Below are 27,286 nucleotides of genomic sequence, written 5' to 3'. Positions count from 1 at the left end.
TTTCAAGTGCCTTCAAACACATTCCTGGTTTCAAAAAAATTTTTGATTCAGAAACATGGCCTAAATATAAGATTATTATCTAAAAACTTTTATTTTCCTGGGTGACGCCACAAAGTATGACGTCACATACCTGGATGTAACCTGGATCCAAGCTTCAATGGTATATAATATTATATTATATTATGTAAAGTGAGAGGTTGGCTAAAGTGCAATGCAGAGCACTACCTAATTTACCATTTTTCTGAATTCTAAGATTTCCATTAGTTGGCAGTTCAAAACAAAAGTGTTGAGCCAGATCAAGGAGGTTGAAAGAGGGCCAGATCAAGTTGGTGAGATCAAGGAGCTTTTATTACTCCTTAATTTGCCGATCTGGTTTAACCATTCGAATCCTGTAATCTATCCCAGAAGTGAATTTTCAGGTTTCTGCAATTTTGAAGTTCTTCTAGTTCTAATCTGGCTCAAAAGCAGTTCAGTATAGAAATATCTCAGCAAGAAGCAACCTCCTTGATCTCAGGGAGGTGTTCTGAATCTTTCCATCCAGTGCTTTGGGACAGTCCCTGTGGGACTTGCTAATTCAACTTGCTAATTGGGAAGCATGCCTTAACAATAACTGACCTCCTTTGAACCTGCATAACAATGTGCATAATTACCAAAAAGAGGAAAGTGAGTGCCTTATATACAGGCCCATGTAATAGGATTTGGAAACTACAAATAATCTCTGGAACAAACTTTTGCCTGTTGTTTCTATATAATGAATCAATGACCTTGATTGTACATTTGTGCTCAAACAAGCTAAGTACAGATTGTAGCGCTAGTGATAATGTACAATTTTGATTAAAAAAAAGGTATCTTATCACCTCTACAAATACTAATACATTCCAGTATTTACAAGTTCAACTTCTTCTCACCTCTTAAAACAGTTATAAATATAAGTACAGATGGAATCAATAATGTATGGTTGATCTAATTGCATGAGAAATATGAATTTTTTTCCGTGGTATTCAAGTATTGGAAATAGGGAACATATCTTGTATATTTTCAAAGAGGACGTTTCTTTTGTTGTTGTATAAAGTACAGTAAACAATAAAGTGACACTCATCCTCTATCTTATTCAAGTTACAGTTTTGGCAAATTCTTTGTTCCAGAGGAATGCGGTTATGTCGGCCTTCTGGCTTATAATGAATCATACTGCTGGTAAACAGCTTCATAGCGGGCTTCAAGTTTATTAATAGTCAAAAAGATAATGGTTCTTTGGACCAGATAAAGCCCAGGTTATCAATAAGTTTGGTTATCAAAAAGTTTGTTGTTATTTTGTGGGCCTTTCTGCTTTTCAACGCCTGGCTCTATAGTACAAAAATTGCTTGTATTTGCAAGATACTCCAGGACCCCAAATTTTACATATCAATACCCTCCGTGTTGGCAAACTTTCCTGGTTGATTTTGAAGAGTAGAAGGCCTGTGGTATATATTTTGATGTGATACTGATAGCCATTCTGGAATGGTAGCTTTATTCTGGCTATCAGTATCAGCCTTCAAACCCATCATCAGGAACTTTTTGTCTGAAACCAAGATAAAAGCCCCTTGCTTAAACAAGAGACCTAAGGTAGCCAAGACAAGAGTAAAAGATTACCAATTGAAAGGCAAATAGTAAAAAATTATATCTATTCCAAGGTTGCTGTAAAACCTAGGTTAGGTCAGTGAGATCAGAGAATTCTAAACTCCTTGGTGATCTACAAGGTAGTTAAACCTCTTTGGGTAAACTTTAGTCTTCTATGCAGTGTTAAATACTGACCTGTTCTATACACCAGTGTAGGCACTGAATAAGGCAGCTACCATTCACTTCAGTCTCTAATTACCTGTCATTATAAATCAATACACGCATTGTTGTTGCTGGCTTTAAACACCTTCATGTAGGTGCAAAGGAGATTATATAATGACTTCTCTAAAGATAGGTGAGAAAGGGGAGGGGAGGTGATAATATCACACTCTTGTGATAAAAAGGCCTTTGTCCCAATCTCAAGGATTTTAGAGCATGTAAAGAGTTCCAGATGAGGACAGGGTGTTGTTCTGATTGATCAATGTTCTGTGATCTGATCTGGTGACGGTTGATTATTATTTTCTATTGGGCACTTAGAACTTCATTAAACACAGCTGTCCAGTAGGTATCAAAAACCTAATAAATAAGATTCATTTAGCACCAGTGTTTAATGAATTTCTAGGTGTCCACGCACCCGGCTCGGGACACTTCTAATATTGTGTTACAGTGTCATAACCAACATAAAATATGACTGGTGAATGCCACCTGGCTATATGCTAATAAAGGATCAATGTTTTACCCTGAGGGGTGCATCATGAGATAAAGCCGCCAGTGGTTGGTTTCTATAACCCAAACACCAGCTATCAGCATGGCAAACAAGGCGGTTCATGTCATCTACTTTTCCACCAACTGAATGTATTATTTGATTTACTACAGTTTAGAATTCAGTAAATAGTTACTGGAAGTTCCGAAAATAATTTCATCAGGTTGGCACTGATAATAGGATAAAGGTTTTTACACAACATGTAACTAAAAGTACTGTACTTTCATTGTACAGTACTTTTCTTATGGACTCCAATGATTATCCTATTAGGGCACCCTACCCTTACAGTACATGTGCAATTTACAATAATTGAATTTATACTTTTAAGGGAAGCTTAGGCCTGTCATGAAATTTATGAATTTTCTGTTTATGTTCCTGACTTGCACCTATATGTACAATCAAATTGGCTTAGATACTAATAAACCCTAAGTGGTGATGTTAAAGAATTAAAGAAAAAAATGAAAGAAGTAACCATGCCCAAGCTTCTGTACTTCTGAAAAATATGAGTAGCCACTGAAGGAAATGCATTTTCTTGAAGTGAAGTTCATTCATAGGTCAGTTATTTCTAATGCCAGGCATCTCCAGCAACAGTCAATAAAACTAGGAAAACAAAACAATAAAAAATGCCTCCATTATATATCTGTTTTATATACATAGTTAAAGTCAAGTCTGAAACATCTAATGAAATCTAATGCATTGTTTAACAGTTTCAAAACAAAATTAAATGCATAAAGAATGCTTCCTGTCATTGTCAAGGCCATTCCTGCAGAAATTCCTGCAGGAAACAATCTTCCTGCAGGAATTTACCTTTCTCCTGCAGGAATTTCTGCAGGAATGCCTGCAGCATTCCTGCAGGAAAAACGCTTCCTGCAGGAATTCCTGCAGGAAATACGCTTCCTGCAGGAATTCCTGCAGGAATTCCTGCAGGATGAAAATTTTCAAAATGAATATTCATGAAAGTTATTATCATATTTCACAACTGTACATCATACTTGTCAATCATATGTAAAGACTTTGCACCAAGTGCTTTTATATTGAAAATATTAGCACATTTCAAAATGGGAAAAACGGAATTCCAATCTTAAGATGGAGCTTCTTTGTATTATATATCAATAGAAAGCTTGTGTGATTTCCTTACCAATGGTATCAAACTCATTGTCATTGTTAACTCATGGAACATACACTAGGCCTGCTAACGTGAGTGGGTCACGAAAAAAAAGTGCCCAAATTCCCCCGTTTCTGTTCAAAACTGTATCGTCCGGTTCAACCTTTGTTATGGCAATTTGTTGACAATGATTCAATCAATCCTTTTATCACCTAACGTTTGGTATACAGAACATCCAAGTTTCTTTTTAGCATATCTGAGTAGAGTATTTTATGAGTGTAAATTCATGGAACGTGGACTAGGCCCGCTTACGTACAGGGGGTCCTAAAGATGAAGTGCCAAATTTACCCTACTAAAATCAATCACTCCATTCTGCTCATTTTCTTCCGTCAGTATTGACTTGTGAATGAAGGCAAGTTGAATAAACAGGACATGTCAATCAAAGCTACTATTACTCTTTATTCAAGCAAAAAATCTGAATCATGTCAAGGGGTGATCAATCGAGTGCTAGCCATAAGCCGTAGGAAGGCTATTCCACCCTGTGCTCCAGCAGAGACTGTGCTCCAGCATCCAATGGTCCTTGCTCTGTGTGGACTGGTGTTGTACTCTTGCAGAACGGCATTTGGTCCAATATTGAAGAGGTAGAATGTTGCTATTGGATGAAGGATGGTGTCCCTATATGTCACCACATTAATTTGCCTAGAATGATGACGAGTCTTGTTTACCCTAAGGTGATAATACCGCCCCACACCATGACGCTGCCTCCACCACCAAATGCCGAATGTTACTCTTGCCTTGTCAGCGTGCGGTTCTCCTTGCCGCATCCACGCTTTGATTCTGCCATCCAACTATCGAAAGGGCAGATGAAGTCTACTCAAGTGTACTAAAACCTTGTATGTTCTGTATACAAAATGTGAGGTGAAAAGAGGATTGATTGAACCAGTGACACACGCGCCAATATCAACAGGACGATGCAGTGTTGAACAGAAGTAGGGGAATTTGGGCACTTTTTTTTCGTGACCCACCCACGTAAGCAGGCCTTGTGCTCGTTTCATGTGTTTACAATAATAACAAGTTTGATACCATAGGAAAGTAAATCACACAAGCTTTCTATTGATATATAATACATTGAAATCGATGCATAAATAACGGAAATATGATATACCAAAGTTGATATTCCAAACTTTTTGTGCCAAGTGTATTATCTATATAGTAAGGTCCCTATCACTTAGTCTCTGATTCAATTATCAAAAATAAGTTCTTTAGCGTAAGAGTCCCATACAGCGTGGAATAGCCCCATACAGCTCTTTGTTTGTTGTGTGTTCCCACCAAGGTTTGTTGTATACAACAAGTAGCACCCTGTTCCTTCACCAGGACTATTGTCCCCGAACCCAAAGTAAGCAGTACCAACATATAGCCTAAACCATAGCAGCCATGTAACCTGATTAAACTCTTTTAATTTTAACACCATCATTAAGGAGGTTAAGTTACAGAAAAACCTTTATCATAGTTACCACAGCCATAATTTAAGTACTTCATAATCTTGGCTTAAATTGGTCAAACGATCCCCCCCTCCCGACCCCCTCTGTGAAACGTTTTGCACCTTTCACAGACTCCTTTGCAACAATACCCTTCCCATGCCTGAACTCAAACTTCATTGATTCTGCAAAAGACCCAGAATCAAACATTCCATGGTATGCTGAACGCCTATCAGCCCTCATACATTCTTGTGGAAAAGCTGCTATTTGATTGGCTAATTCTACAGCTGCTTCCAGTGCGGTTCCCTTTGGCACAACCCTATTGGCTAATCCAAACTCCAGAGCCTCTTGAGCACCAATAGGACGGCCCGTTAGGATGAGATCCAAGGCTCTCGATAGGCCAATGAGTCGTGGAAGTCGAACAGTGCCTCCATCCAGAAGAGGGACTCCAAAGCGCCGGCAGAAGACTCCCATGATGGCGTCCTCTTCCACCACTCGTAGGTCAGCAAACAGAGCCAGCTCCATACCACCTGTACACGGACATGTTGTCCAAATTATCTTACTGAAAGTTACTTACCTTAGACATTGAAACAACTATAAATCATTATCATTGATACTCGGTTAACTTCAACATTACATTGATTGTCTACAGATCTGCTAGTGATATATGAGAGATGTACACATGTATGCAGATTACAGGGCTCGAAATACCCGTGACCTGCATATGCAGGTTAATAGTGGAGGTAAAATTGGAGCTGTGCACTATCTGGTGTCTACCTACACCTAACCTGCACTGGTCCATGTACTGGGGTTCATACATAAATGTCTTATGATGTAGGTGTATGTGCGTTGTTATTAGCTGCTATGACTGTTACCACCTATAAAGTATAAAAGAAAAAATAGCAACAGTTCCTGAATAATTTAAGTACAATCCATACTTCTTAAATTCATAGTGGTGCAGGTAGAATTTGTCTGGTGCAGGTTATTTTTAATGATACCTGCACCAGTGCAGGTATGCAGAAAAAAGTATTTCGAGTCCTGTCATACCTGCTACAGCATATCCATCCACAGCAGCGATGACAGGCTTGGACAGCTGCATACGGGAGGGCCCCATGGGACCAACTTGTGCCTCCCCTCCCATGGGACCAACCTCTGCCTCGCCAATATCTGAAGTCAAAACAGAGCAGTATCTTAAGACATAAAATTCAAGACATGTATCCAAGTCAGGTAGTTTAAAATTCAGTAAAAACTCCTGGTGAGTCTAACAACTTTTTGGATTGTTAAACAGTTCAATATCTACATTATGAAATTTCATGCCAACAACAGTTTTTGCGTACTTCTTCTGGCAGAATTATAAATTGACAAAGTCACAAAAAGATTAAGCTGGGAAATGAATAATTATAGATGTTGAGTCAATCTTTTCACAGCTGGATACTACAATGTTTCATACAGCATTGATGTCTTTCATCAGTGAAAAAGACAGTTGTGCAGTACTAGTGTACCTGGTACTGTGTACTGGTACTATAACATGAAAATTGATTGGTACAAGTCCAAATACCGGATCATGAAGTACCAGACAGAACTGTACCAACATAAATCTACACCTTAATTTGTGACTGAAGATGCATAAACCCTATCACAAAAACTAGAGTTCCACGAAACACATACCTTCGCCAAACAATCAAGGGGTGTTTATTGTTTGTTTATTGTTCATTGACTCCTTTAGTTTAGGTGTTATGGAGAATGTCACCGAAGGTCCACTATATAAACTTTACCTTCGTTTTCCCAACCCCCACATAGCCACCAAATATCATGCAAAACCCTATCTAGCTTCTCGAGTTATGTTCTCTGCACACACACACTCACCCACTGAGCCCGCTGCAGTACCGACGGAAACGGCGAACCATTCTCGAACTCAACCTTTGTTTCTGCAACCGCTTCTCAAATACCAAGTATCATGAAGCTCCATCAATCAGTTCTCCAGTTATACTGCTGACCTACATAAAGACTCACCAAACACTGTGGATAATGAAAAGGCCACAAACCACCAAGCTTCCACTTTTCCATGCCACGTAAGCATCACCAAAATAAGGGGGAAAACACCCCTTCACATCAAAATGGAGAAACCCCTTCCCATAGTGCACAAAGAACATGAAAACCAATAAACAATCTGTCAGCAAAAATAACATCTTTGTTTTGCTGACACAAATATGTCATGAACTACACAAGTCTGTGGCACAGATGTAGTTAGACACTAGTGAGCACTGACTGTCCAGAAATGAGGTCAATTTCAGGATTTACACATTCTTCTAATTATCATGTAAATGAAGCCCCGATTTGCATACAATACATTTCAGGATTTTAATCATCACCTAAGGTATGTTCATACCAAAAATAATACAAATCCACCAAACCCTGCTTGATGTATTCTCTTCCAAAGATAATAACAAAATCGCCCATTGCAGTTCGAAACAAGCAGCCAGGGGGCCCAAACTTACACGACTTACTCCCTACCCAAAGACGTATCCACTACCCAAAAATCCTAGACCTGCCACTTGAGAATAACTTTAACGTCAACTTCGATGCTCCGCTGCAGTACCACAACTTGTCGCCAGGACGCCCATTATCGAACTTGACCGTCGTTTTCCAAACCCCTAAATAATTACCAAATATGATGCAAAACAATCCACAGCGTCAAAAGTTATGTTGTACGCAGATACACACACACACACACTCACCCCGCTGCACTCACGACAGAAAGTGCCAGAAGTACCATTTTCGTACAAAACCTTGGTATACGCAATTGCAACTCAAATACCAAATATCGTGACATTCCATTCACAGCTGCTCGAGTTATATGAGATTGACCTACATATTGGGACACAGAAAAATTTTCTAACCAAAATATAACCTTCTTGGCGAAGGTAATGACAACTGGAAAAGGCATAAAATGCAACGCTGAAAGTTGAAATCAGAGCCATCTTTGATTTGAGATCTCCTTGTGACAGTTTTGAAATATTGACAAGTTGTTAGCAGTTTATCCATATTTCTGTCATTGAAGAAGTTCAGAAGAACACACTGTCAGGTTAATTTGTCAAAAATTGTTTGGACCTGTCCGGACCTGTACCTAAACCTCTGTACCATATCTACTAACCCCCTGATGTTACATTTAGTTACGCAGCCCGGTGACATTGTATAAAATTGCATGTTTTACCTTCAAGTACACCTGCTGTTGATGCTACTTCCTTAAGATCATAACCGGCACAGAATGTCCCACCTGAAGAACAATATCAGGGTAGGTTGAACAATCTTTTACAAGTCTAAATTCTGAGGGACAAAGTGAAAGAACATCCATGCTCTTCAATTTTCAACCACACTGCAAATTGTACAAATCAGCTGCAAAGTGAGCAAATACTAATTGCAAAAAGAATATTGGATTCTGATTTTTGAGAATGCCACAGCTAAATCCGTATTAAAAGAAGCAGATGTGAAAGAACAAAAATGATTGTATACCAAAAATTATTGTATACCATACACTGTGTGTTGAGTCATTTGTTCAAGTTTTCTGACCAACTTAGAATGGGCAACTTTTTGCAAGACACATTTTCTGTTTATTCGCACACAGCAGTTTTGGGGTTTCCAATCAGAGGATGTCATTCATACAAACAAATCAACCTGGCCTAGATGAAGTCAATTTGCAATATACATAAACTGACCCATTAAGAATCTATGTTATATCTATTTCTAATGACTGTCAAATGATGGGACATACATGACGTTTTGTAATTATAATTCATTGTTCTATGATATAATTGGAGACCTGGTTCGCCCAGATTCAAGTCTTGCTGCGTGACTAGGGTTTTAACAGAGATAGTTGGAGTCGCACAGGCCGACATCCATGGTAGTACTCCCGTTATAATATGAGCCCTGTAGAGCTTCCCAACATTGACTGTAACTACTATGGGAATACCTGATAGCTCATTGATGCACTCTAATTTGTTGTAAAATTCCTAGAAGTCCAATCATTCTATGGAAAAAACAGCTCAAAAAGCATTTGGTTTTGAGAATAAAAGTTTTGCTCCTGGCTAAGTCATGTAGATTTAAAACATGTACACCTGTCAACCAAGCAGTGAAAAGAAATAGAAGGCCCACCTCTTCCATAGAAAACAGCAGCCAAAGATGTTTCGTCGTTTTCAAAAGTTTGGAAGGCGTTGAAGAGCTGTAAGGCGGTCTGGTGATTGACACAGTTCCGTACGTGAGGACGGTTGATACCGATGAGGAAAACGTCGCCCCTCTTTTCTGTCACTACAAGTCTGGCTTCTATCTTACATGTACCTGAGGTATCCTGGAAGATGTAAAATCAATAATTATGAAGCTACATAAAAGATGAAGCACATTATTTTACTGTAGATTGTCCTTTGTATGGTAGTGATAGAAGCATTCTATTTGATTATGTGTGTTTAAAGTAAATTTCCCCACTTCAGATAGTACTAGTACTTGAATAGTAAAGAGAAATTCATATTCCTTACAGCCTTTAATAAACCATCACCCTAACTAAATCATACAGCTGACACTACATTTATGCAATAACCAAGAAGCGAGAGGAAGTCAAATGACATTTAAATGTACACAGATATATATTATGATTGTTAAAGGGGTATTAAGAATCCACTCCAAAAGCGGGTATCATAATTCCTCAGTGAATAAATAGTTATGCTTGAATCAAGTTTGTTCACTTCTTGGATAGAAGTCTTGTTGGCTGTGATGTCATGCTTTGTCACTTCAAGTCAAGTTACACCATTAATGGGGGTTTACGGAAAAGCCTGGGCCCAGGAGCTGGGCTGGCTAGCCTGAAAGACTACCTTTTCTGGGCCCCAAGGCTATGCATGGGGTTTGGCCTGCAGCTGAAGTTTTTTTAATAAAAAACTGGGTCAATGACAATCCGAGCTGTGGGTGGGATGGGGAAAGGTAACAGTTGATAATATTGCTGGGCTTGCAATGAATAAGTTATTAACTCAACCAAGACTGGAAGAAAACAATCATAAACTAAATTCCAAGTTTACAACAGAAAATGCTGGAAATGTTAAGACTGAAGGGGAGGGGTACTAGGGGAAATAAAGAATACTAGGATGGGTTAGGAAATGATAGCGCACAACATCAAATTCAAAACAGATGTCATGCATGTATGAGTGTGTGTGTCACTGTGTGTCACTGTCACTTGTACATGAAATTTCTTTGTAGAAAAACTGGGTCAGTGGTAATCCAAGACAACAGTTGGTCCTCTAGGATAGGGGCTGTTTGCTAAAACATCAAATTTGAAACAGATGTCTCAAACATCAAGTGTCAGTGAGCATGGATGTAGGAATGGATGTATGTTATGTGTTTATATGTGTCAATTGTATGTGAGGGGGGGTATAATATGACGTGTAACGTTAGTGTTGTTTGTGCTATTCGTTTCTCTCATGCAGGACAATTACTGATAGCCACTATAAGTATTGTAGGAATGACTGCCAGTATAGTCAAAGGAAAAGTAAATGGACCAATAACCCTTGGAGTAGTTGATGTTGATTGTTGACAGTAGTTGATGTTGATTGTTCATTGCTGTAAACCATTGAAGACCAATCCCCCATAGATATGACGAAACTGTTGCCGTCTGTCCAATGCACCCTGCATGCACTGGAATTGTCGGTTACCCAGTTTTAGGTTTGAAAAAATCTACTATGGGTCAAACCCCATCAATAGCCTTGGGGCCCAAAAAGGGTCGCCTGGCTAGCCTGCAGGCTAGCCTGCTGGGCCCAGGCTTTTCCGTAAACCCCATTAATGGTGTCTATTTTGAAAATCTTATTGTCATCATATTGGCAGTTTGCAGAGGATGTCATTCATAACATTTACTTGCTGTTAAAAAGAGTGGAAGTAGAGTACTCACAGACATTTTCCTTGCACTCATCACCAAAACAGGAGTCCAGCCAGGGTTTCCAACCTTGGAGCAGATTCTCCAGGTCCTGTACAGGGACTGTAATTATGTAAACACTTCATCCAAGTTCAGTTCATTCTGGTTAAAGCGGAAATACAAACTCTGCCCATGCATCCGTGGGCATTACTTAATAAAACACAGGGGTGGTAGAAAGTATGACTAAATCCATAAATCATGCTAAAGACTTGTACATTTTTCATAATCAGTGAGTATACTGATCAGTATGCATCTGGTGTGCACCATGAACTATCTTACACAGGTCACATTCAATGATTGCAAGCTAAGGTAATACCCTCCATTTACTATGACAGAATACAGAATCTTACAGTAATTATCATGCAAATTAGACTGTCAGGTGCTCGTTTGCATAATTAGTATCTGAATATTCATAATTTTTTTGTTTAGTTTATAGTCCACTGTATTATATGTTGATTATATTGTTATATTGTTAAGTTTGGCCGCACCAAATTTATTTGTTGCTTCTGAGATTTTTTTAGAAAAAAAAAATTGGCCAACAGGTAAAATAAATAACAGTAGTTAACGTTAAGATAATGACCACAAATGTCTGGAAAGATCACACAGACACATCAAAACCAGTACCTCCATTTTTTTATGGAGGGTTTCAAAACCTCAATGCAGCAACTTGTCAAAACTTGTGATTGTTGTGGTCATGTGTCTAAATTAAAAAGTTATAAAAGTTAAACACCTCTGTCCACACATAACAAAGGGTTTGACATTTATAGACACATTGTACATTGTAAGCAGGCAAATTGACCTAAGTAACAAGGCTAGCCAAGATGTTGAACTTTACCATGACTGGCTCCCTATCCCTCCAGCTTTCCGCAAGTAAACAACTGTTACTGATCTGGTTTCCTGTGTGTGTTGTGAGGTTCACTTTGAGAAACTAGTCCTAACAACTTACAGTCAACATTTTCCCAACCACATTCATATCAGACACGTTGACCTTAAATTGAGGATAGAAATAGCATTGTTTTTACTTTTGATTTAGACCAATAAAAGTTCTTACATCGTTACCTTGGATATTTTGTGGAAATGTTGAACTTCAGCCCACAGGTCAAAGGTTAGTTAAGGTCATCCTGCTCACCCCGCGGAGTGATATTACTAAAGTCCATCATGGCGGCCTTCAGTAAAAGTTTAAAACCGACTTCGGTTTTGAGGGCGAACTGCTACGAAATAGGACATACCTGGCAGCCGTCATGTACCAGGGCTATCTTAGACATACTGCTTGGCGGCGTAGTGGAGTCTGTCAAGATCTACGCACCGGTTTATGTGGTGAGTGCCGCAAATTCACGACGGAATGGGGAGGGGGGCGTTACCCTAGAAGTTATCTTTGAGTGAGATCTGAGATAACTTCAAACGCCCCCTCACCCCATTCCGTCGCTGATTTGGTGGAGGAGTATTAGCCACCAAAATGAGTTACTAAGAGTTCGAAAGACTAGAGCTTGAAAGACATTTGTACACTTATATTTGGTAGCCGGTTGGGGGATGTCAGACGATTCAGACCTTTACCGACTCGGCCCTAGCAATTTCTGGTCAACTCGGACCTACACCCTGGTCAACTCGGCCCTACGCAGAAACTCTAGTCAACACCTTGCATAGATCTGAACTTGAATTATATCATCAGAATGTAACTTTACTGACAAAAAAGACAAAGACAAAATGTTTGCCCCGTAATGTCGGACATTTTTACTGTGGGTGTAACCACATGTATAGGGGGCAAGGGGTGTTCCAAATATCGTCAGTGACTAATTACTTTAAAACGTCCCTGTTTACTTACTATTTTAGTGAAATCATTTAGCAAGTTTCATTAATTATGGTATACATTTTGGCAACAATATATTACATTCGATGTCTATGTAAACTTTAGAATACTGTACATGAATGTTAAGAAAAGAAAATTACCGAAGTGGTGAGAACATGGACTAGTCTGATGTGCCGTCTTTATTTGCGCCAATATAAACGTCCGTGACAAGTGTAAACTAAACGTCTATGAACTCTAGCACAAGCCTGGCGTGTTCCTAAAATTTTATTTTTAAAGTAGACCAGGTTGTTGGGCTTAGGGCCAAGTTGACCAAAGTGTAGGGCCGAGTTGACAGGGCCGAGTCGGTAAAGGTCCGAATCGTCCTGATTCCCCGGTTGGGTTAGGAGTGGCACTCCAGTCGGAGCCCAGAATGCAGAGTTTAGGATCACAAACACCTGGACCAGATCATATGTCGGAACTTGGGCTGGTGGGCTCAATTCATGAACTGGTCCGTTGTTAAGTATGTAAATTATAGTATATGTATAACTTTTCGTTCACTAGTAATACTACCTTTTGTATTAAACTGACTGCATTTTAGCCCCAATGGGGCATGCTTATGCAATAAACTTCATTGTCATTGTCATTGTTATCTTGATGTCACATCAATTAATTGTTGAGTTTACTGTTAATTGTATCAATTAAGAAGATGAAAAATGAAAAAAATTGATTGTATGCATACTTAGTTTAGTACAAGTCAAGAAAGGTGTCACCCCACATTTTAATTTTTTAAAATTTTTATTCACATTTTATGAAATGGTGGAGAAAACTGGAGATACTACATAGATGTAGTATACACAGATGTATATGTTGTTTTTAACAGCATTGAAAGCATATCTCTTTCCGGTGCCCCCAGCTGACAGGTCTTGCCAGGAGAAGGAGTATACGGTACTGGCTGCACAGGTTTGTTCCTGAACTCCTACAGTCCGCTGTGTTCCTGGGAACCAACGCTGGGGCTTTCATCGGCTCTTTCTGTCTCCTCAAGTAAGCCACTAGCACAAGGCAGTCTCTTTTGTCTTAGAATCAGTTTTTGTTGTCTGTGCTCAGTAGTACCACTAGGACCACTCTGGTTTGATATATCTAGTATAGGACAAGTGGGCCCATGGAGAGGCCTTGTAGAATTGGGCAAGGCACATAAAAGATTGTATTTTTGTAAAAGCTATGAAGACAAATATGATATTTGCATGATATAATATCATACAATAGTGGTTATAGTTTGCTTCTCAAAAAGACATTGTGCATTTTTTTGGGGGGTACCCTTGAGTTTTTGATGTATTATGATGTATTATGATGTATTATGATGTATTATTGTAACAGGATATTTCTGATGTCTGCCTGCACCTAACCTGCACTGCACTGGTCCATGTACTGGGTTTTATACATAAATGTCATATGATGTAGGTGTACGTGGGTTTTTATTAGTTGCATTGAATGTTACCACTACCATGTATTAAGTAATATGCTGTATTAAAGAAAAAAAAATGCAATGGTTCCTGAACAATTTTAGTATGATGATCTATACTTTCTAAATTCAGAGTGGTGCAGGTAATTTTCAATGTTACCTGCACCAGTGCAGGTATGCAGAAAAAAAGTATTTTGAACCCTGAATAGGATCCAGAGAAAGGGTGTATATTTGCTAATGTGCAGCCAACTAAATGATTAGTTTGTTTCATTGTTCTCGAATATAATCAGAGTTTTGTATTTTTATTTCATACAATTTTTAAATGCCAGCTATACTTCACTGCCAATAGTTCAATACTTGCTTTCCCCAAAATTCATTTTCCAGATTCAGAATCTACAATACCTGCCACTAATTTTTCTGTTTAGAAGTTCATTCCTCTGTCTTGCAATTGGTAGTCTTGATTTACTTCTTAGTCTATGATGTAGACCTTTTCCTCACACCTGTTTTTGCTTTGTTGACGAGCAGCCAACTGTTTGAGCGCTTCTCCTACTTCACTGGCCTGGCCAGTGGTGCTCTGGCTTCCCAGCTAGCCATTCTGTTGGAGAGAAAGCCCAGGTTGGTAACCTAACGTTGTCTCAAGATTGTGATGACTGGACATGAAATTGTCTTTTTCCCTCCCCCCATATTTACTGTGCAGCCAGCTGACAGGGCATTGCTACTGGCACAATGGTGTTGTATGTGGCACAGCTGGCTCCTTACTGGCCATTTCTATAGAGCGAAAGGACAGGTATGTTCACAGAAGCAGGGTTCTAGCTAGACTGAGTGCATTTTTGCGCATCAGGCCATCACATTATTAGCCTTGACCACCGTGCAATATTAGGGACCATTACGCTTGTTTCTCAGGTACTGTAATGGGGTTTTGCTACGTATTCATTTGACATAATCACTTACAATCACTCATCTGTCCCATATAGCTAGTGGTCACTGTGCAGTGATGCCAATGGGAAAAATGATGATATGACCCTCCAAGTGGAAAAAATCTCATTATGTCAACTTTTTACCTTATATTTTAAAATTTTCTCACTGCAGTTGGGGTAAGACCACACAACCAAGCACCCCCCCCTCCCTATTACTTGTTTGTCTCCATTTACATTTCTGTTATGCTAGAATAAAACCCTGGCTAGAACCCTGCAAAAAGAGTGGAGAATTAAACCGCAGTTTTACCTGTTTGCACCAGTTTTCACAGCACTCGACCTGCACTAGTGCACCTGTGTGAGAATAAATTCAACATTGCAATTTTCATTTTAAAAAAGTTGCACCTTTTAGTTCATACATGTTTACCATACTTTTACTACTCTATTCACTATTACTCAAGTTGTAGTGCTGTGTTGAAGATATGCAATTAACAACATTAATGTTAGAATGAGAAAGTTCTTTATTCACAAGCATGTTTGACAGAGTTGACGTTTTGGTGAAGATGCAAATTTGCTTGGTTCTACTTCACAGTGCATCTATATGTGACAAACAGTCACACAAGTATCTCCTTCTGTGGATATCTGGCTTCATCAGTTTATTTCCTTGTTGCTTGGCTGTTTAAGGTAAAAAAGTTGATCATGATGAAGGCATTGGCATTGAACAGTGTTTGTGTATCTTAAGACTTTGTTGTGTTTTGCAGGAGGGGCCTCCTAGCTGTATACATGTTTAATGTGGTAGGTACTTTCATTAGAAGTTTCATATAACAACCCACTGCCCCTATAGCCTCAAAAAATGACTACCTTCACCTAGCACTTTTCTTTTAGGTTAACTACCAACACAAATGAACTTGAATGCTTCTTTACTTTTTTTTTTATTTGCAGTATACATATATGTATAATAAGTAATGATATCACTCATTAATAAAAAGTTTTCATCTGTGTCAGTTGTTAAAATAGAAAGGTGCTAGGTAAAGGTAGTCCTTTCTTGTAAAGCTGTAAGGGCATTGAAATGTTAGCCACTGTGTCTAAGTCAGGTACTCTGGCTGCTTGTTGTAAGAGTAACTGCTTCTTGGCATATTTTTTTATACATTATTTTCTGCCCCTCCACATCCAAGCCCAACTCTCGTTTGCTGTAGGAAAACAAACAATAAACTGGATAGTGAGTGAATGAATGAGTGTTTTGCCTTTGTTTCTATTCTTCATTAAAAAAAAAGGTACTTTTTAGAACAATTAAACCATATGTGGCAGGCTGCTGGCAGTGGGACTTCTCCAGGCTAGTACATGTTTATCATTATCTACCCAAATCACACATGAAACCTGCAATGGCCTGACCAGGCAGTTCAGAATGACATGGAAATCAGCCCAATGGACTTATCCAACCCTGCTAGGCTGCTATGTCGGCTTACTCGTGGGTGGTACATGTAAACTTCCTGCTACATGTATCAATGATTAAGTCACCTGATCATCTATTTTAAATGTTTGGTCTCTTGAATTCTGAGGAAGACTACAACAGGATAGTCAAAAAGTTCAACCATTAACTTTTATTAGTCTAAGAATAAAGTTTTTAACCTTGAACTAAGGAAGTGTGATTATTTAGGTAGTAAAGATAATTTCTTGTTTCTATAATGTCTATATCATTGTTTTCCCACCAGGCCTTGGAAACCCTATGTAACATGGCAGTCGCTCGTGGGCTTATAACTCCTCGGAAACATATTGAGGTGAGAACCTTTCAATGTGACTGAACCTTAGATATAGCCTTATAGCATCAAATTAAATTAGTAAAATAAATATTGTTGGCATTCAATCACTGGCATCCTTTCTTTGCAGGTTTTACTGTTCAGTTTTACAGCTGCTGGATATGCCTATCTCTATAGGTCAGTGTTGTCTATTATTGATTGTTACTTTGGACAGGTCAAATAATTATGTAATCTGGTACATTTAAAAGAAGTCCCAGAGATACTTTGCAAATGCAATTACTTATAAGTATTATTGGAAAGAGCTATTATGCAGTGGCGCCCTCTATTGGATATATTAGCAACTGCAGTTAGAGTAGCCCTCAAGTCCAGAGCAACAGTTTTAAAAAAAAAATGCATACATCAAGTACATTCCTACATGCACCCCAAAGCATATAGTATTCTGCTAAAATGCCGATTTAACTTAGCAGATACAAGAGGGCATCACTGAGTTTTATAATACATGTACTTCAGTACAAAATGTACAAATGTAGCGACACTGCTGATATTTTGTTTTGATCATTTCTTTGTTTCTACAGATGTTTTGGTGGGCTCAGTGGTATTTTCTTACAAGCTGTCAGGTTTGCAATTCTCTTATTATTAATGTAACCATCTGATGTTTGGGATAGAAATACTTTTTTCTGTTACCTGAAATATTGCCCATTTTCAGTTACTGTATCTTTTTTTTGTGTGCAATCTCCAAACAGTTACAGGTACAGGTACAGGTACATGTATACAGAATTTGGTACAGGTACAGGTACAGGTACAGGTACAGGTACAGGTACAGGACCTGGTACAGGCACAGGTACAGGTACAGGTACAGGTACAGGTACAGGCACTGGTACAGGTACAAGTACAGGTACAGGTACAGGCACTGGTACAGGTACAGGTACAGGTACAGGTACAGGTACAGGTACAGGCACAGGCACTGGTACAGGTACAGGTACAGGTACAGGTACAGGCACTGGTACAGGTACAGGTACAGGTACAGGTACAGGTACAGGCACTGGTACAGGTACAGGTACAGGTACAGGCACAGGCACAGGCACAGGCACAGGCACAGGTACAGGTACAGGCACTGGTACAGGTACAGGTACAGGTACAGGTACAGGCACTGGTACAGGTACAGGCACTGGTACAGGTACAGGTACAGGTACAGGCACTGGTACAGGTACAAGTACAGGTACAGGTACAGGTACAGGTACAGGTACACGGCCTGGTACAGGTACAAGTACAGGTACAGGTACAGGACCTGGTACAGGTACAGGTACAGGTACAGGACCTGGTACAGGCACTGGTACAGGTACAGGTACAGGTACAGGTACAGGTACTGGTACAGGTACAAGTACAGGTACAGGTACAGGTACAGGTACAGGTACAGGTACAGGACCTGGTACAGGTACAAGTACAGGTACAGGTACAGGTACTGATACATGTATATTAGGTACAGGTACATGTACACAGGTATATATTAGTTACACAGCTCTAACTAGAGACATTTGTTCCTAGGTTCCTGCTGGGTACTGAGGAGGCAGGCAGACCAGGTGATAGCAGAAGCCTGGAGACTGAGGCTAAAACACCTGATGCCAGGAGCCTGGAGAGCAAGGCTAAGACACCTGCAGTGCAGTCTGCAAAACACAGTGCCTGGAAACAAAACCTTACAGTTTTAAGGTTCTTGCAGTTTTTGTTATCTTTCTAAAGAATGTTTTATTTTCAAGACTGTGTGTTTGTCTGTGTGTAAGTCTGAAAAATATAACATGAGAAGCTGTTGATGGATCTTAATGATTTTTTGATGTTGGAAAGTAGATTTGGGGCTCCTTGGTGGCTTTCCGTGTACATACAAAATGTATATACTGCAGCAATATCCTTTTGATGTTAGGAAAACTTGGTGTTAGTCAATTTTTACCCCAGCATCTTGTTCTACTGATATAGTACTGCAGGGGCATTTCTTGTTGACATCTTTGAAAAATGATATTTCAAAAAGCAGTTATTAACAGGATTATTCAACTATGTGAAAAAGAGAGGAACGTGGACAAAATATGTAGCACATAATCACATTACTGTATGACAGTCTTACTGTTGTCAATATTTACAATAAATGTTATTTTGTCTATATTTTTTGAGGAATGTAAACTCAGATATAAACTTCTTTATAAATTGGGAACTTAAGTCAATCCACTATCCAAGCCCTTTCTCACATAATGAAATGCCTCACATGTATGTTATAACTGTCTTACTGATACATTATAGGTTGTGTACGACTGAAAAACAAACTTTTCTCACAACCACAAAAATTAATTCATATGTGAAAAATATATTGTTAAGAGCTGTTGTTACGATGTCATCTATCGTCTTCTTCAGGGCATATATGCCGGGTTTGAAATTTCACTTTGCACTACAGCTGGGTGTTATTGCTTACAATGCAATGCAGTCCCAAATGGTATACTGTCATACCTACATGTGACTGCAGTGCAATGCAGTCAAGTTCCCTGAATAAGATGGAATAATGAGATGGCTCTTCAAGTGTTTGTGGTTGTAAATCAGGAAATTTGTTGTTCAGAACATAAGTGATGTTTGTGTTTTATTATGCCCATGCAGGATACTAAGACTGTTGAAAGCTGCCCTGGTACAAAGGCACGCTCTGTGTCTACATAAACACAGCTGTGCGAGGTACTGTCTGCAGGTTTGTACTGATTCTGTACACTTACAATTACACTGGCTCATGTTTAAAGTATGTGCTTCTATAGAATTTGCTTCTTCAGTTTTATGTTATTTTAGAGGTGAAGAAGCATACAAAAATATATACTATGAAATCACACAATGAATTGATCTTATTATTAATGATCAGACCTCAGTGTGGTCATAGATTTAGCCAAGTGAGTTTGATACAAAAAGATACTCTTCAATTTTTTTTTTTTAATTGTAGGGGAAGTATATACATGTAAGGAATCAGTATATGGTTACAAATATAAAACCTATCCCAGAATATTAAGAATGAAAACACTGGCTGCAGAATGCTGCTATGCTTACCTGATCATGTGAGACTGGGTGGAAGTTATCAGGGCCAGTTTTTAGACCGCTCCTTACTTTACACCTTTAAGTTCCTGTCACAACACCGTGCTGCATTTTTTTGCAAATGAAGCTCCTCCAACAAAGACCTCAGTTCTATGCCACTACTTCCATTTCCTTCATTGTTTTGAACCCGAGTTATTTACCATCCTTCAATTCTGCAGTTTTCAAGTTAGTGTTGTGTGTTCTGTATAGGGTTTTGTGCGGATGTTTGGTGTGGGCTATGCTGTCCAGGCTGCTGTCCGTGTGCTGTCCTCCCTCCAGGCCAGCATCAGGTCCCCCCGCCGCCTGCTGTCCTGTATCATCAACAGGAACAACCTCAGTCTGGCTGCCTTCTTAGGAGGGTTTGTTGGGATCTTTAAGGTAACTTCAAAAAAGTCTTTCAGTTTTGTTTTCATGTCATAAATTAATACTTCAATTAAGATTTATTAGAAACTTTTGCGACGAGAACACTATTCCAAACGTGGCTGAGCTTGTACCCCCCCTTCTTCCTGGTTCACGTTTGGGATAGTGTTCTGCCCACAAAAGTGCCACCTACCTTGGCTACATATAGCAGCGAGAAGCAGAACTCCAGTTGGAAGCACTGAGGAAGATGTCTGACCGACATAGAAATGTCAGCAGGTGAGAAAAACTGGTTATGTAAAAGAAAACTCTTATGTCCTATGATCTACTAACCTGATGAAATTACTTTTGGAAATGCCCTGAGGAAGATACCAAACAGTCATGGAAACGTTGGTGGGATAAACTTGGTTGTGAATGAAGAATCTCATTATTCATTATGTTACCCAAACCTACAGCACTGAAATGAAGTTTGTATCTATTTTTTACCTGTTGTTGTACCACAGTTTGTCAGCTGTTTTCTGCGTTGGCTCAGGGATCAAGATTCAGAACTTCATGCCCTACCAGCAGGTATGTGTATGTGTGGCTGGGTGGGTGACCTTGGAAAGATTTCACAATCTATAGATAATAGTTTTTTTTTTAATACAGTTTTTATGGTGTATTACAATTGTCATCCCTAAGCTATGGTACCGCGTGTAGAAAATGGATGCGTGTGTGGATGTCATCCATAGAATTAAGTCAGTGCGACCTAATGATCAATTTTTGACTGAGGCTATAGATGTTCTGATTTTCATTGTTTTACCATGATGTTCTGTGTATGCGAAAGTTTGCACTAATTTACTTAAATATAATTTGGTTATAAATTGTAGTCAATGTTGGCTATACTTCGTTAACTGATGCCTTTGATCCTTTTTTTTTTTACTTTGTTCTGGGAACTCTAGGGGAAAAGGATAGGCTATTCTAAGTCATTCTGATTTTAGAAATTTTGTGTAACATATTCATTCTATACTTCTTATGATTCCATGCTGACTTTTTTGTACCAGTTAGAAAGGTTATTTGCAAAATTAAGGTACACTAACCTGAAGCATTAGTATTTATAGAAATCTACCTTTCTGTTGTGCACAGGTTTCCTTGCAGGGCTGTGTATGTTTTTCTACCCCAGTTGGACCATTTCCCTGTACCTCACCCTGAAACTTGGAGAGGTAAGGGTTCTGTTTCATAGTGTATGTTTGATACTTAATGGTGTGCAAAATACTGTAAAATGATGCAGAAATGTTTCAGTGGTTTTTGCAGTGACTGCTTCACCACAAACTCAAAAGTGTCGTGAAAGTTTGTGATCTGTCTTCCCCCCTCCTACCCTCACAGTCTAAGCACCACATGTATGTACTATGCATAATATGTCAGAGGTAGGGGTGGGTACCGGTACAGAAAGTTCAGGTCCCGGTCCGGTTCAGGTCCAGAGGATCAGGTCCAGGTCCGGACCTGAACATGGACCTGATTCAGTATGTGAGAACTTGTGAATGGATGAGACTCAAAACAATGGTCCATTTTGCTACAAAGAAATCTGTTTGGTGGAGTGTTCGACCCCCATTGGCATTTTAAATTCGTACAATGCTAACTGACTCTGTAAGATTGACTGTAAAACTTAGTAGAAATGACTATAGACTGTACTCTACTTCGCTCTTGTTATTTTCTTTGACAGGTAAGCCCCAACTTAAAAATGAATGCCTGATCATATACATTGTTGTAATCTGTTTATTTTCCAATAGGTCCAACATCTGGTCCACCGAATTTTTTCAGGTTCGGTTATTCTGGACCGGTCCAATAACAAAAAACACCGTTTTTGTACCGGTACACCATACCGGTACCCACCCCTAGTCAGCTGCAGAGTCTTGCAAACCTTAGACCTAAAAGTAGATGAATACACAGTAGGTCCACCCATTTTGCCATGTCTGAGGGCTGTTTTTTTGGTGGACTATGATCCAGAGTAAGTCCTTCTTGCAAATTAAGGGAGTAAGTCCGTCTTCACTCCTCCCTGAATTAGACTTTCTGCGGGTGAAAAGATTCCATGGTTTGCAAGGGCCTGTTACAGTGAAGACACACAGATATATATTAAACAATACTGAATAAACACAGATCCGACTTTTCAACAATGATTAACGTATCATTTTAGAGATTCTGAAGTGCTATTATTCAGATGGACGATACAGTTAGATCAGTGACAGTTGACCATCTCCCCTGTATAACCCTTGCAGACTCACTGCTGTTTGTTTGTTTGTTTGTTTATTTGTTTATTGTTGTCTATAGCTCCTGTACATGAAGGGAATTGAAGCAGGCCATCTCCCCTGTATAACCCATGCAGACTCTCTGCTGTTTGTTTGTTTGTTTATTTGTTTATTGTTGTCCATGTCTCACTGCGCGAAAACGCAGATTTCCGCTGTGCAAATCCGTGTACACATGCAAGTAAATCACTGCTGTTTGTTTGTTTGTTTGTTTATTTGTTTATTGTTGTCTATAGCTCCTGTACATGAAGGGAATTGAAGCAGGCCATCTCCCCTGTATAACCCATGCAGACTCTCTGCTGTTTGTTTGTTTGTTTATTTGTTTATTGTTGTCCATGTCTCACTGCGCGAAAACGCAGATTTCCGCTGTGCAAATCCGTGTACACATGCAAGTAAATCCAGGGTTTCCACGGGTTTCAACGGGTGCCCACTGTGCGAACGTGACGTGCCCCTACATGGGGCACCTGTGCAAACCCGTGGAAACGGACCACTCGCGTGTGCATAACGTGCCCTCTATGAGGAAACCTGTGTGCGCGAACCGTGTAATCTTAGTACACGTGTGCGTACGTGTGGAAACTAGCGACGTTTGCTTTTGTGTGAGAATGACGGATGCATAAATTAGTGGTTAATTATCACCTAATTATCTCCCCGGGCCTCGACTGCGCCACAATTACCCTTTGTTATTGATAGCAGCGTCATTTTCACTGCCCTGGCCCTTCCCAGCCCAAAATTTACCCTCCCAGCTTCCCCCTTCCCCTGTATATAAATTATAGTGTGTTTGCTTTTATTCTTTCTAGATGTGAATTAACTTTCGTTGTTTTTGCAGTTTTAAGTATTATTTGAGAGTTGACTGCTCCTGATGCGTTCCTCCATATGTACTGAGTACTGGCTGCCGATCCTTTGGCTCCCATAGGTTTGTCGGTCCGACACCAGTACTTTTTGGGTTTTATTCGCAGTCGCAACATTTTGAGTTCACTCTACTGTGCTGGTTGATGACATAAAACTCCCGTAGGTCTCTGGATTTCAGCATTCCTGCTCTCATCCGTACACCTCCAGCTGGCCTTTTACACAAAAAGTTGCTAGTCCAGAGCCTATACATTTACACAGCCTCAGCAGATTTTCTAAGCGTGAACAGGCAAGTTCGTAACGGTGGTATCCAATCCATCGTGAAACATGTAGGGCCTCCACGGAGACGAAGGAGCTCCAAGTCACCTATTAATAAAGCCTAACTGGCAGCTACGATGGAGAGCTAACAGGGTGCGTCAGCCGACCCGGCCCGGGCGGCGAGAAACATCGCACCGACAAAGGGCCAACCTGACCCTCGGTGGTCGGGAGGCCAGATGTTGCTCTATAAAGCAGAATTTGGTCCCACGGCGTCGGCAATAAAATTCAATTCCATGGCGAGATAGTGTCCAGTCTTGACGTAGAATCATTTGCAAGCTTTCATAAAGTTCACCGCGCTGTCAGTCGTGCGATCAAATACTTAGCTATCGGGGTCGGAGCAGCGTGAAAGCACTCTGAATGAAATGAGTCAAGATCCGAAATGACAACTGTGAGGTTTGAAAATGGAGACACGTGTGCTGATTGGTCCTCATTCCCAAACACCCAACTCGTGTGTGAAATGCGATTGGCTACATCGGATGGGTATTTTGAATACAGACACAATAAGTCGTTGTATATACTATTTGTGTGTATACGGCAAACTCCTTCCAAAGCAAATTTCCTCACCCGGCAAACCTTAGTCAACGTTGAGAATCGCGAAGGAGGCTATAGGACACGCGCGTCGGAATACCGTGTTTTCAAGCTTAGACAAAACACTGAGATGTGTATTGGGGGAGGGGAGCTTGTGGCAGTCCAGTAGTTAACTTTCGTGCTTTTTAACTTGCTTATTTACCTCTAACGGACCGTATTTCCCATTAGTAACAGAAATTTGATTAGCTCATGCAACTTAGAGCTTCCGTACAATTGCTATGAAATATCTGAGAAATGTTACTAGCACACGTATTCGCGATCGGCTCAATATTCGACAAAACTCAAGCCAGGCAGACAATCTCCCTATCGATATCAAACAAAAACTACACTGTTTGTAAAAGTGAAATATGCGAAGATTGAAGTTCTCCATAACATTATTAGCTTTGTAATATTTTGAATCGATTTTTACGACAAACAAGGAGTCAATATAATGCAAATCCAACATGGCGCCGGAATAATGCGGCGTTATTATAAACAAAGCCGCGCCGACCGACCAAAGAACAACACTTCCAATCTATGTATTGATAGGCGTCGAGTTTGAAGCCTCCTTCCAAGTTGGCTGGGGAACAGATACATCGCCATTGATCATTTGTTAAAGCTTTGTCCGTTCTATTTATGCTGTTTCTTCGAATACACGAATCACATACATTTGAGATCAGTAGTCTTTGTCCCGCGTTCCCGCTTGACTGACAAATTACTGCAAACTATAAATCACTGTATTTGTTAGCCCAAAACAAATAAAACAAGTTCTTTCTGTGATTGTTCGCGACCTCTAGGTCAATCGTGTACATGTTCTACGAATTAATACGTAGAAAGAAAAACAGCTCTTCTTAGCTTTGAGCTTTTACGTAGATGACAACTAACTCAATACACATATACATTTAATGTCGCATAGAAAACATTTCATATGAAGTAAAAGACATTGGGCACACTCTGTTGAAATCTAATTTTTTTGCTTCTATAGTGTAACTCTTACATGCAATCTGTATATCTAGGTAACGTTGTTGGTTGAGTTTCGTATATACGGCACGATTTTGGTCACTATAGGGGCATTGCAATGCGTTGCAAATCTTTTTTCGCGTACTGTTGGCGTCGGTTTCATTATTGACTTTCCCGCAAGTACAGACCGAAATGTGGCAAGGGTTTAAGGGATTTTTAATTGACAATTCACCAAACTGAATTATCAGACACTTCTCAGCTATCCATTGTTAACGATAATTGTTCAACACGGGAAGTGTGCAACAGTGGGGCGCGTGGACTCTTCGCGTGCCATATCGTGCGCACAGGTTTTCATTGTTGGGGCACGCGGGAACAGGCAGTCCGTGGAAACCCGTGCCCACGGTGAGAACATGTCAGGTGCCACCATCGTGCACAATGTTGGGAACTCGTGGAAATCTGCTTTTTCATGCAGTGTCTATAGCTCCTGTACATGAAGGGAATTGAAGCAGACCATCTCCCCTGTATAACCCATGCAGACTCTCTGCTGTTTGTTTGTTTGTTTGTTTATTTGTTTCTTGTTGTCCATGTCTATAGCTCCTGTACATGAAGGGAATTGAAGCAGGCCATCTCCCCTGTATAACCCATGCAGACTCACTGCTGTTTGCCGTATCAACAGCAGTAGTTCTCCATGCAGTAAGTTTCACTTAGCTTTCCTCATAATTTAACTTTTGTTACATAATATGCATGTATGTAAGCAAGAGTGCTTTCTTCATTTCCACCACAAGCATATCTGAGGCTCAGACATTGATAAGATTGCTAAGTAGTCACTACAGCAACTGTTGGAAAGTAATTTACCAGCCACAGCATTTCTCTGAGTGAAAACAACATTGTGACTACATTTTGTGATACAGTATCAAATGTTGTAGTCTGTTACCAAGTGAACATCACTACTGTGTTACATTGGAGCCATTGAAACTTGACCGTAATTATGATACATTGTGCAATTTGTGCATAAAATTGGGACATCATATTTTGATTGTCCTACTGCAGCCTTCCTCCAAATGTAAGTGTCCAATCAGAGAGTTCATCTACATTACTCCAGCAATCACTCAACAGTGGGGGTGGGCAGTACAAACTTCCTCAAGTTGATCGGTCACTTGACTTTTGAGGAAGAACGTATTGAAAATGGATGCGCTATAATTTTTTTGTCTTGAAACTAAGTAATTGTTACTTCTGCATCAGTAACGTTAGTTCACCTTTATCCGTAGGGTAACCTATATCCGTTTGGTATAGAAATAGGGTATTTGGGGATCATTAGGTTGATGGAGGTTAGTTTCACATTGCAATATGTTGAAAACGTTGATATTTGAAACCCACTTCTTTGATCTGAAATCTGTAGATACCCAGTTCTTAAAAACAATGAATCTAGGTTACTCCACGGATTAAGGTGAACTAGCATTATGAGGGGTGATCAATAAGTTTAGGACTCATTCAAAAGAAGGTGTCATAATTATGTAGGATGAAGTTGAATATCCACCAAGTTGCAAAGCTGTGTGGATCATGTGTTCCTCATGCCATGAAACCTACAAAGACATTGACAAAATGTTCCATGAAGATTTCTTTCATATTTCTACAACTTCATCATAATGTAGTGGTTATCTCAGCAGAGTGAGTTGCAACTGTCAATGGTTAATGCTTACTTTCCTTCTCTCTCATCTAAATTTTACTGGGTGTCACTTGTACCTGCAAAGTAATAATCACAATGACTTGAATTTTGGTAGGCATACAGAAAAGGCATTATACTTTTACGATTATGCATTGAAGTTGGAGTTGTGCACCTCGTTTCTGGATGTGGCTGAGAACTTGTTGATCCTCTCTGACTCGTAGACACCAAATTACAAATGAATTTTCACGAGAATCCTTTGTTCCTATACAGGCAGTAATGGAGCCTCATAACGTCAAGCCATCCTACTGGACATTCTTACAGAGGCTGACTAGAAAACGGTGAGAGTTTTTCCATGTTGTATAAAGAAAGGTAAAGGTACGTAGTCATATGGCAGT

At 39.7% G+C, this 27,286-nt stretch overlaps 2 protein-coding genes across 8 annotated transcripts in view; one reads left to right on the top strand and one right to left on the bottom strand.

Moving 5' to 3' along the window:
- Positions 1–4,665: 4,665 nt before the first annotated feature.
- LOC118407997 (short-chain-enoyl-CoA hydratase-like) lies at positions 4,666–12,087 on the bottom strand. 4 transcript variants are annotated; one of them, XM_035808605.1, is made up of 6 exons: positions 11,952–12,087; positions 10,869–10,955; positions 9,095–9,287; positions 8,157–8,219; positions 5,990–6,109; positions 4,666–5,472 (listed from the first exon to the last, which is right to left on the bottom strand). In XM_035808605.1, the coding sequence occupies exons 2-6, from the start codon at positions 10,887–10,889 to the stop codon at positions 5,000–5,002; spliced, it is 870 nt and encodes a 289-aa protein (XP_035664498.1). In that variant the 5' UTR covers positions 10,890–10,955; positions 11,952–12,087; the 3' UTR covers positions 4,666–4,999. The 4 variants fall into 4 exon arrangements, with proteins under 4 accessions (XP_035664498.1, XP_035664497.1, XP_035664500.1 ...); XM_035808604.1 differs by lacking the exon at positions 11,952–12,087 and adding an exon at positions 11,728–11,919; XM_035808607.1 differs by lacking the exon at positions 11,952–12,087 and adding an exon at positions 11,728–11,918 and having other exon boundaries at positions 10,869–10,944.
- LOC118407996 (transmembrane protein 135-like) overlaps positions 12,007–27,286 on the top strand; it is a 17,740-nt gene continuing 2,460 nt past the window's right edge. For 2 of the 4 annotated variants that reach the window (XR_004830230.1, XM_035808601.1), the window contains exons 1-14: positions 12,007–12,209; positions 13,592–13,719; positions 14,663–14,752; positions 15,813–15,846; positions 16,764–16,829; positions 16,939–16,985; positions 17,384–17,425; positions 18,354–18,515; positions 19,443–19,527; positions 20,109–20,276; positions 20,759–20,822; positions 21,378–21,454; positions 25,820–25,918; positions 27,162–27,229. Coding sequence is in view for 3 of the 4 variants with exons in the window: in XM_035808601.1 (XP_035664494.1) it covers positions 12,051–12,209; positions 13,592–13,719; positions 14,663–14,752; positions 15,813–15,846; positions 16,764–16,829; positions 16,939–16,985; positions 17,384–17,425; positions 18,354–18,515; positions 19,443–19,527; positions 20,109–20,276; positions 20,759–20,822; positions 21,378–21,454; positions 25,820–25,918; positions 27,162–27,229 (1,289 nt within the window). In the remaining variant the exon portion in view is untranslated. Of the gene's footprint in view, positions 12,210–13,591; positions 13,720–14,662; positions 14,753–14,834; positions 14,925–15,812; positions 15,847–16,763; positions 16,830–16,938; positions 16,986–17,383; positions 17,426–18,353; positions 18,516–19,442; positions 19,528–20,108; positions 20,277–20,758; positions 20,823–21,377; positions 21,455–25,819; positions 25,919–27,161; positions 27,230–27,286 lie in introns of all 4 variants that reach the window. The other 2 variants (XM_035808602.1, XM_035808603.1) reach the window with 2 other exon arrangements.

Source organism: Branchiostoma floridae, unplaced genomic scaffold (genome assembly GCF_000003815.2).
Source record: "Branchiostoma floridae strain S238N-H82 unplaced genomic scaffold, Bfl_VNyyK Sc7u5tJ_1519, whole genome shotgun sequence".
NCBI classification, from domain to species: domain Eukaryota; kingdom Metazoa; phylum Chordata; class Leptocardii; order Amphioxiformes; family Branchiostomatidae; genus Branchiostoma; species Branchiostoma floridae.
Note: the sequence above shows the minus strand (reverse complement) of the source record. Positions and strands in the feature narration are given on the sequence as shown.